Source organism: Chlorella variabilis, assembly GCF_000147415.1.
Source record: "Chlorella variabilis unplaced genomic scaffold CHLNCscaffold_6, whole genome shotgun sequence".
Taxonomy (NCBI): domain Eukaryota; kingdom Viridiplantae; phylum Chlorophyta; class Trebouxiophyceae; order Chlorellales; family Chlorellaceae; genus Chlorella; species Chlorella variabilis.
In genome coordinates this window covers 883,507-891,707 of record NW_005435082.1, presented here as the reverse complement: position 1 = coordinate 891,707, position 8,201 = coordinate 883,507, and the positions used below count along the sequence as shown (strand labels likewise).

The following is an 8,201-nucleotide window of genomic DNA, read 5'->3' as shown; positions in this document are numbered from 1 at the left end:
CAGGGGAGGCGGCGGGGCGCGGGAGGCGTGGGGAGGAGGGCGGAAGAGGGAAGGAGGGCGAGGCACATCATGTGTGGCGAGACATTTCTCCTTTTTTCAAGGCAGCGCGGGAGGCAGGTGCGCGAGGCGCCCATGCCGGCCATGGGGCCGCCTCTTTAGCCGCCGGCCGCCCGCACGCGCTCCCGCGCGCCCCGGCCCCCCGCCTCAATGCGCAGGCAGCCGCGCCGGTGGGCGCCGGCAGCCCGGGCGCCCCCATGCCTGCCTCCCTCCCCTCTTCCGGGCCCCCGCGCCCCCTCCCCTCCCTCACCCGTCGTCACCGTCTCCAGCGCGTAGTTTCCGCGGTACGTCTCCGCGCCCAGCATGATGGCGTCCACCCCGTCCAGTACCGCGTTGGCAATGTCGGTGGCTTCCGCGCTGCGGGGAGGGAGGGGCGGCACGCGGGGAGGCAAGGGTGGGGCGGGCAAGGGTGGTGGGCTAGGCTGGTGGGGCGGGCTGGAAGGCGGAAGGGCAGGCCCAACCCCCGCGGCCCAATCAGCCGCGGCCCCGCCCATCGCCGCTGCTCAAATCGCGACACACCCAGCAGCCCCCCTTCAGGCCGCCGCTCCCACCCCGGGAGGCAGGCACACGGATGCTGCCGGCGCCGCCGCCGCCGCTCCCGGCAGCGGCAAGGCCCGGGCCTGGGCGGTGTGCGTGCCCGCGTGTGTCCGCCTCACCGCGTGGGGCGCGGCGTGCGTATCATGGTGTCCACCACGCGGGTGATGATGGAGGGCTTGCCCAGGATGGCGCATGTGGAGATCATCGCCTTCTGCACCATGGCCATCTTCTCGGGCACCTGAGGGGGGGCAGCAGGGGCGGGGCGGGGGGCGGGGCAGGCGTGGGTGTGCAGTGCTTGGTTGGTGGTGTGCTGGGTGTGGGTGTGGGACAGGAGAGGGCGGCGGGCGGCGGGAGGGGAGGCGGGGCAGGGCGGCGGATGGGCCGCATGCGCCACCCACCCACCCACGCGCGGCCCCACACCCCCGCCCAGCCCCACACCCACACACCGCACCCACACCCACGCACCACGTCCAGGCCCAGGTTGCCGCGGGAGATGATGATGGCGTCTGCGGCGTCCACCAGGGTGCGGAAGTTGAAGAGGCTCTGCCGCGTCTCGCACTTGGCGATGATCTGCGGCGGCGGCGGGCGGGGGGGCAGGCAAGGCGGGTTGGCGGGTGGGATGGCTGGCCGGGGCGGGGTGGCGGTGGCGGGGCGGGGCCAGGGAGGCACGCCAGGGGCCGCCACCAGCGCGGGAGGCGGGAGGCGGAGGCGACAGAGGGCGCTGCAGGCGCGGTGGTGCCAGCGGGTGCGGTACAGGTGCGGGCGATGATGCGGCACAGGGGCCCCCGCTCGCCTTGGTGTGGTCTGCGCGGATGGAGGAGAGGAAGTCGCGGCACTCGTGCACGTCGTCGGCGGAGCGGCAGTAGGACAGGCTCACAAAGTCCACCTCGAACTCGCTGCGGCAGGGGAGCAGGCAGGGGCAGGGGGCCAGGGAGCGGGCCGGGCGCGGGTGGCGGCCGCGTGCTGGGCGGGCGGCAGCGGGGCGGGCGCGGGGAGCACACCGAGGCATGTGCACAGTGGGAGGCGCGGGGCGCGCCGCTCACTTGCACAGCGCGGCGATGGCCTGCTTGTCAAAGTCGGTCAGCGCCGGCAGGTCGTTCTGCAGGTTGCTCAGGCTCTCTGCGGACGGCGCAGGGGGGCAGCGGTCGCGGGCGGGTGGGCGCACAGCGGGCATACGCCAAGCATCAGCGCGGGGCGGGTGCCACGCCGGCGAGGCGCGGGAGCGGGCACGCCATGCCACCCCACACCTCACACACACACACGCACACACACACACACCACCACCACCGCCGCCACCAGCCCAGCCAGCCTCACCTCCCGACCGCTCCAGGTGGAACACCATGAGCAGGCCGTCCAGCACAGCATCCGCCCCCGCCGTGCACACCACATCGGTGCCGCTCACCTCCTCCACCTGCTCAGGCAGGCGCAGGCGCAGGCGCAGGGGCGCAGGGGTGAGTGGCGGCAGGGCGAGGAGCGCGTTGCGGGCTGCGCCAGCGCAGCGCACGCGGCGCCACGCCGCCGCCCGCTGGCCGGCCGGCAAGCCAGGCAGCCGCGCGCCGGCCCAGGGCTGCCCGCAGCCCTGCTTGTTGTGCTGCTTTCTTTCTTCCGCACCTTGAGGAAAACGGAGGAGTCGTCTGCGCCGGTGGCCAGGTAGCGCCCCAGGAAGATCTGGTCGCCGGGCTGCAGCGGGGGCGGGGGCGGGGCGGGGGCGGGGGAGGCGGGCGGCGTGATGCGGTGCCGGGGGCACAGGGGACCCGCGGCGCGCAGAGGGCACGGGCGATGCACGTACTAGGCGGCAGGCGGCGGTGCGGCACAAGCAGGCCGCGGCGCAGTACAGCGTGCAAAGTACGGTACTGCATGGTACAGCAGGTACAGCATACCTCGCACATGGCCGGGAACTTGGGGTAGGTGATGGGCAGCACCTCGTTGGTGCAGTCCAGCGACGTGTCGGTGGTGATGGTCACGCGCTGCCCCTGCTTGATGTGCAGCTGCTCAAAGATGCCAGGCCAGCCGTTCTCGTCCACGCCGTACTTGCGCTTGATCATCAGCTCGCGACCCAGGCAGTCCAGCATCACCGCGCACAGCCTGCAGGGGCAGGGGCGGCGGGGGCAGGCGGGGGCGGGGGGGCGTGGCGCGGCGTGCCACAGGGCGGGCGGCGCATCCCTCGCCCGCCGGTTGCGCCACGCCGGCCTGGGCACCCGAACCCCGGCTGCTCCCTGCACACTGCCAGGCGCGGAGCGCTGCTCTGCCACGCAGCCACACATGCCGCCGCCCCTGCCACCCTGCCAGCCTCCAGCCCGCACCTCTTGGTCTGGCGCATCGCCTCATGCAGGTTGATGAGCGAGGTGCGGTGGTACTCAATGGGGGCCCACTGCAGGAGGGGCCAGGGCCAGGCCAGGCAGCAGGCAATGGGGGGGTCGGCGGCGAGAGCGAGCCGGAGCGGGGAGCGGAGGTAGAGGCATATCGATGCAGGCATGCGGCCGCCACGGGCCCTGCGGCGGCAGCATGCGCCGGCCCAAGCGGCGCGATCCGCATCGGCAACGGCTGCAGCGACCGGCAGCGGCAGCGGCTGCCGCGGCCCCTGCGTGCAGCGCGCGTGCGGCGGGCGTGCGGGCGGGGCGGGCGTTCTCACCGTGAGGTCGATGCGGGCGCAGGTCACTCCCGCCTCCAGCAGTTCCGCCAGCTTCTCTACCGTCTGGCATGCTGGTCCCACGGTGATCGCGACTGCATGGGTGCATGCAGGGCGCTGCGTGAGCCTGGTGCAGGGCAATCTGGCTGCCCCAATCTGGCAGGCTGCGCCGCGCGCGGGGCCGGCAGCAGACGAGGCGGCGCCGCCGCCGCCGCCATGTCCGCGCATGTGCGCGGCAGCCCTGCGGCGCTCCGTCGGCCTGCCCGCCCGCCAGAAGCCTTTGGCAGGCGCCCGGAGCGATTGTATGGGGTGTGCAGGGGCTGGCAGGAGCCCAGGGCGCCGGGCTGCACACCCTCCAGGGCAACTAGCTGCTCCCCGTGGCCGCTGCCTGTGTGCCGATTTGGACTCACTCTTGGTCTTGGCCACTGTATTCTTGGTGGGCAGCTCGTGCAAGACCTGGGATAGGTCGTCATCCTTGAAAAAATGACATTTCGCCCGAGTTATGTGGCGCTGCACCATATTTCGGCGGTGATGAGCGGCAACACCGACTCCCAGGGGGCGGGGGACCCAATTGGCGGGGTTGCACAAGTGAGCCCTAAGCCGCGCAGCTGGTGGCTCTCGGCGGGCTTGCGGCTGGACCAGGGCTTCCACTAATGCAACCAGGAGTGGACAACAATGTAGCGGGGCCAATGGGGAGTTTCCCGCGGGCGGCCAGATGGCGTGCTGTGTGCTTCGTCGGGTTGGCTCATGAGGCGCCTCGGGGCTCCCGACCTGTCATTTCTGTTTGCTCCAACCCTCCCAGGAGCTTATTTAACCCATCCTCCATCCCTCCAGCTAACCGAGCCTCAGACCTCCCGCACATATTCCGATCCGCCCCAGACCGAGCGTGAGAGGCCCTCAAGGACCACCCACCACACCCCACCATGCCCGCCTTCTCCCTGGCTGTGACCGGTGTGGCGGCAGCACGGCCCAGCGCGCCGGCCCGCCCCCATGCATCCCCAACCGCGTTTGTGCCAGCAGGCGCTGCCGCGTCGCACCTGCACGCGGCGGGCGCCTCCAACATTCTACCGGGACCTTCGGCCCTGGCCACGAGCGCCGCGCTGACCGTGGAGGCACTTGCACCGAGCGCGTCGGCGCCCGCGGCGGCGCCAGCCCTTGGGTCCCCCGGGCGGGCGCAAGACCGCGAGCGCGTCCACAACATGCTGTCGTCGTGGGAGCGATTCATGTGAGACTGATAAGAACTGCCAACCTTTTGGGCGCGTTGACCTTACCCCATTCTGCGCCGGCCCCCTTTTGAGCTGAGTGCCTGTTCCCGACCCAAGCAAGGCGCGAGTCCCTGAGTGTACTGCTAGCATTCCCATCCCTTGATATGCCTAAAACACCGCGCCCCAAACCCGCTCCCACCCCAATGTGATATCTCCCCGGCTTGCTGCCCCCTTTGCCATCCTTTTGTGTGGGCGAGCCACCTGTCCCCTGTTTCTGTGCCCGCTCGAGAGCTGCGTGCTGCGCTGAGTGCCCTCTGCCCACCCCACCTGCTGCTCAGCCTTGATATCAGTCTCCCCCAGCACTTCCCGATTCTTCCTCGATTCTTATCATTACAATGTGTGCGGCACGCCGTGCCCGGCCGAGCAATGATACACGCTGCCGGCGCGGCGCCCTGCTCGCGCGCCACACAACCGTACCCGTACCCGCCCGCGGTGGCCGAACCGCCCAAGTGTAAATTGCGCATTTGCAGCTGGCCGGAGGGATGGGAGGAGCCACAGGCAGGAGGCTGGGGAATCGGCTGGCAGGCTTGTTGGCAGCCACATGAGTAGTGTTGGGGGCCCACAGCTGGCTGCCTGGCATCGCCTGCCGCCAGCCTGGTGCTGCAGATGGGGCGGCGGCGGCTGCTGCTGCTGGGGCCAGCTGCCTGCCACGTCAGCTGACCTCCATCTCCATGGGCTCCCCCTCCACCACCTGCACCGCCCGCCGGATGTCGTACACGCGCTCCCGCACCACCGCTGCAGGGCAGGGCAGGCGGGCAGGGCAGGCTGGTGGGCAGGCAGGCTTGGCAGATTCGCGGGCCCCGTCCTGGGGCTGGCTGGCTGCTCGGCGGAGCAAGCAAGCAAGCAAGCACAGGTGCATGTCGGGGGCACTCACGTACTGATCCCGAAGCAAACTTCTGCGGGAACTGCCGCTCGTAGGTCTTGGTCTGCAGCGCAGATGATGCCAGCGGGGCAGGTCAAGGCAAACCTCACCCCAAGCTCCTGGCCTGCCCTGCCAGCCAGCCACGCCTCCCCACGCGTGGCGGCGGAGCCCCCTCCCAGTGCTGCCTGCCTGCCTGGTGGCGCAGCAGGCAGGCTTCCCTCCCGTATGGGCCCTCCTGCCACACACCACCACGCACCACACCACACACCACCCACCACACACACAAACACACACACGCAACAACAACCCACAGCACAGGCACCAGCACCAGGCACCGCCAGGCGGCCCCCACCTGCAGGTACTCGTGGTTGCGCAGGTACTCCACCCCGTCCTTGGTGATGATGCACAGGTCCACGTTGCTGCCGCTGCCCAGGTCGTTCATGACGCCAGACCTGCGTGTGGGAAGGGGGGAGGGAGGGGGGTGGGTGTCTGCCAGCGGCTACGCACAGAAGGGAGGCGGGAGCGAGGCACGGCGGCAGCGCAGCCACGCGGCGAGGGGGAGCCTTGGCCGCGCGGGGCACGAGCGGGGCGCAGCACCGCGTCTGTGCTCTGCGCGGCACAGACGCAGGCGCGGGCGCGGCACGGCGGCGCCAAGGGACGCCAGCGGGGCGCCAGCGGGGCGCCAGCGTGGCGCACCTGATGGCGCGCGCCACCAGCGCCATCGCCTCCTCCCTGCTCATGTCGTCCTTGAATCCCGCCTCAAACACCGCCATGGCGTTCAGGCTGCCAGACCCCATGGTGGCAAAGGGCAGCGAGTCGGTGGAGCCGTGCGGGTAGACGGTGAAGAGGTGGGGGCCGCGGAAGTCGACGCCGCCCAGAACCAGCGCCGCAGACACGTGGCCCTGGTACCTGCGGGGGGTGGCGGAGGGGCCGGGGGAGGAGGCAGGGGGCGGGCAGGGGTCGGGGGCTTCGCACGGGAGTGCAAGCTCAGAGATTGGAGGGTGGAGCAGGTGTGGGAGGGGCGGCGGAGGCCAGGCGAAGGATGCGGGGGCGTGCGCGGCGGGCGCGCCGGCGCGCTCACTTGAACAGGTGGCCCTTGAGCAGCGTCATGGCTGTGACCACGCGCGACTGGGTGCCCGTGGCGTAGCGGTGCAGCTCCAACTGGCTGGCCACCATGCCCGTCACGTTTTCGGTGTCGGCCGCGGTGCCCGCGCCGCAGCAGTAGATGTTGGGCGCGATGAAGTGAATCTTCTCGCAGTTCTTGTCGGCCACGGTGGAGCCCGCGGTGGAGCGCGTGTCGGCGCCCAGCACCACGCCGTCCTGGGGGCGGGCGGCAGGGGAGGCAGCGGGAGAGGCGGGTGGGGGGCCAGGCGGAAGGCAGGGGGAACCACGGAGGCGGCCGGCCCGCTGGCAGGCCAGGGCTGAGCAGGCGGCGGCTAGCAAGGCAAGGCAGCACCTCAAGAGCACATCCCTGTTCGCAGGGAAGTGCAGGCAGGCAGCACGGCGGGGGCGGGAGTTCCGGCAGGAGGGGTGGCGGTGGCGGGCGCGGCGCAATGATCTGGAGACCTCCTGCGCCCCACCAGGACCCGCCAGCGCACCTTGAATATCAACCCCGCAATGGTTGTGCCTGTCTTGGTGAAGCCGGGGTGCTGGACGCCCTTGGCCGCGAAGAACTCATTCCGCTTGCACAGGTCGAAGCTGAAGCCGCCCTGCTGGGCCGTTTCCATGCTGCCCGCACGACTGCACCTGCCAGCGCTGCCAATCCCTCCGAACTATGTGCCACGCCCGACGATCACCGTGATGACTGTGGAGCAGGCGTGGGAGGGTGCTCGTTGAATGGGGGGTCGCCCGGCTGATTGCGAGGACTGAGCCGATCGCATGCTGGAGCCTCAGGACGACCGTCTAGAGCGCAGCACGCCGCAGGGGGACACCATGGCGGGCCCCATACAGCTTGTGGAGCCTTGATTTCCCGTTTCGCACTGCCCCTATCAGTCACCAGCCCTCCCCGATCAAGCAGCACGTCTGGCCGCCCTGTTCGCCTCGTAGCCGCGTGATCACAGCGCCGGCGACTCTGTCTGCCGGCTTTTAGAGTGCACGGCTCGAGGCAGCGCCAGCCGGAGCAGCCATGGCGGCGGAAATAGTCGACCCCACTATACCCGTTGTGAAAAACATGCTGCTGCTGGACTCGGAGGGCAAGCGGATTGCGGTCAAGTACTTCACGCCCGAGATGTGAGCTCCGGGAGGCGCAGGCGGGACGCTGGGCGGGCGTGGGCCTCCCGGCGGGTAGGCGGGAGCGGCCAGCGCGAGCAGCCCCGCCGCTCACCACAGTCTCTCGATGCCCCTGCAGGTACAGCGTCACGGCACAGGCCAACTACGAGAAGTCGGTCTTTGCCAAGACGTCGCGGACAAATGCGCGGGGAGAGGGTGCGCCTGCCTGCCGCTGGGCGGCTCGCTTGAACTGCAGGCGCAGCGGCAGCGCACAGCAGGACATTGGGCTTGCAAGGCAGGCCACGGCAGCCCACGTGCTACAGCCGTGTCCCCGCAGCGGCGTCGCATGCTACCGTGTGGCGCAAGGCACCGGCCCGTCTCCCACCACCCACCCGCTCGTGCTCCACCTCCCCCTCCACGTGCTCGCCTCCCTGTCCTGCCGCCCCGCAGCCGAGATCATCATGTTTGACGACGTGGTGGTGGTGTACAAGTTCCTGGGGGATCTCATGTTCTACGTGACGGGAGACCAGGACGAGAACGAGGTGCGGCACTGAGGCGACACGTGGTCGCTCGTTTTCTTGCGGGGCATACAGGGCATAGCATGCCGCGCCCTACGTGAGCATCGTGCAGCCTGCTTCCCGCA

At 70.4% G+C, this 8,201-nt stretch overlaps 3 protein-coding genes across 3 annotated transcripts in view; 1 reads left to right on the top strand and 2 right to left on the bottom strand.

Annotated features, from left to right (window-relative positions):
• The window catches only part of CHLNCDRAFT_34881 (hypothetical protein), a 6,745-nt gene extending 2,866 nt beyond the window's left edge, over positions 1-3,879 (bottom strand). The window contains exons 1-11 of the mRNA XM_005849050.1: positions 3,634-3,879; positions 3,227-3,318; positions 2,898-2,965; positions 2,475-2,679; positions 2,206-2,274; positions 1,909-2,005; positions 1,638-1,713; positions 1,349-1,490; positions 1,060-1,164; positions 714-832; positions 308-414 (exon numbers count right to left, since the gene is read on the bottom strand). Coding sequence (XP_005849112.1) covers positions 308-414; positions 714-832; positions 1,060-1,164; positions 1,349-1,490; positions 1,638-1,713; positions 1,909-2,005; positions 2,206-2,274; positions 2,475-2,679; positions 2,898-2,965; positions 3,227-3,318; positions 3,634-3,742 — 1,189 coding nt within the window. The 5' untranslated portion in view covers positions 3,743-3,879. The remainder of the gene's footprint in view (positions 1-307; positions 415-713; positions 833-1,059; positions 1,165-1,348; positions 1,491-1,637; positions 1,714-1,908; positions 2,006-2,205; positions 2,275-2,474; positions 2,680-2,897; positions 2,966-3,226; positions 3,319-3,633) is intronic.
• Positions 3,880-4,806: 927 nt separating this feature from the next.
• On the bottom strand, positions 4,807-7,185 carry CHLNCDRAFT_30565 (hypothetical protein). Its single transcript, XM_005849049.1, has 6 exons — positions 6,949-7,185; positions 6,432-6,670; positions 6,047-6,259; positions 5,703-5,802; positions 5,363-5,414; positions 4,807-5,223 (listed from the first exon to the last, which is right to left on the bottom strand). Exons 1-6 carry the CDS (start codon positions 7,075-7,077, stop codon positions 5,141-5,143), a joined length of 816 nt encoding a protein of 271 aa, XP_005849111.1. The 5' UTR covers positions 7,078-7,185; the 3' UTR covers positions 4,807-5,140.
• A 290-nt stretch (positions 7,186-7,475) lies between these two features.
• CHLNCDRAFT_21511 (hypothetical protein) overlaps positions 7,476-8,201 on the top strand; it is a gene marked incomplete at both ends in the record, with an annotated part of 1,915 nt that continues 1,189 nt past the window's right edge. Inside the window, 3 exons of the mRNA XM_005849258.1 lie at positions 7,476-7,579; positions 7,698-7,774; positions 8,009-8,100. Coding sequence (XP_005849320.1) covers positions 7,476-7,579; positions 7,698-7,774; positions 8,009-8,100 — 273 coding nt within the window. The remainder of the gene's footprint in view (positions 7,580-7,697; positions 7,775-8,008; positions 8,101-8,201) is intronic.

Excerpts from the sequence above, each read along its gene's own strand:
- CHLNCDRAFT_30565 (XM_005849049.1), bottom strand. The coding sequence starts at position 7,077 with ATGGAAACGGCCCAGCAGGGCGGCTTCAGCTTCGACCTGTGCAAGCGG. Across the intron at positions 6,671-6,948 it reads TTGCGGGGTTGATATTCAAG|GACGGCGTGGTGCTGGGCGC; the intron begins GTGCGCTGGCGG and ends GCCCGCCCCCAG. Across the intron at positions 5,803-6,046 it reads CTGGTGGCGCGCGCCATCAG|GTCTGGCGTCATGAACGACC; the intron begins GTGCGCCACGCT and ends TCCCACACGCAG.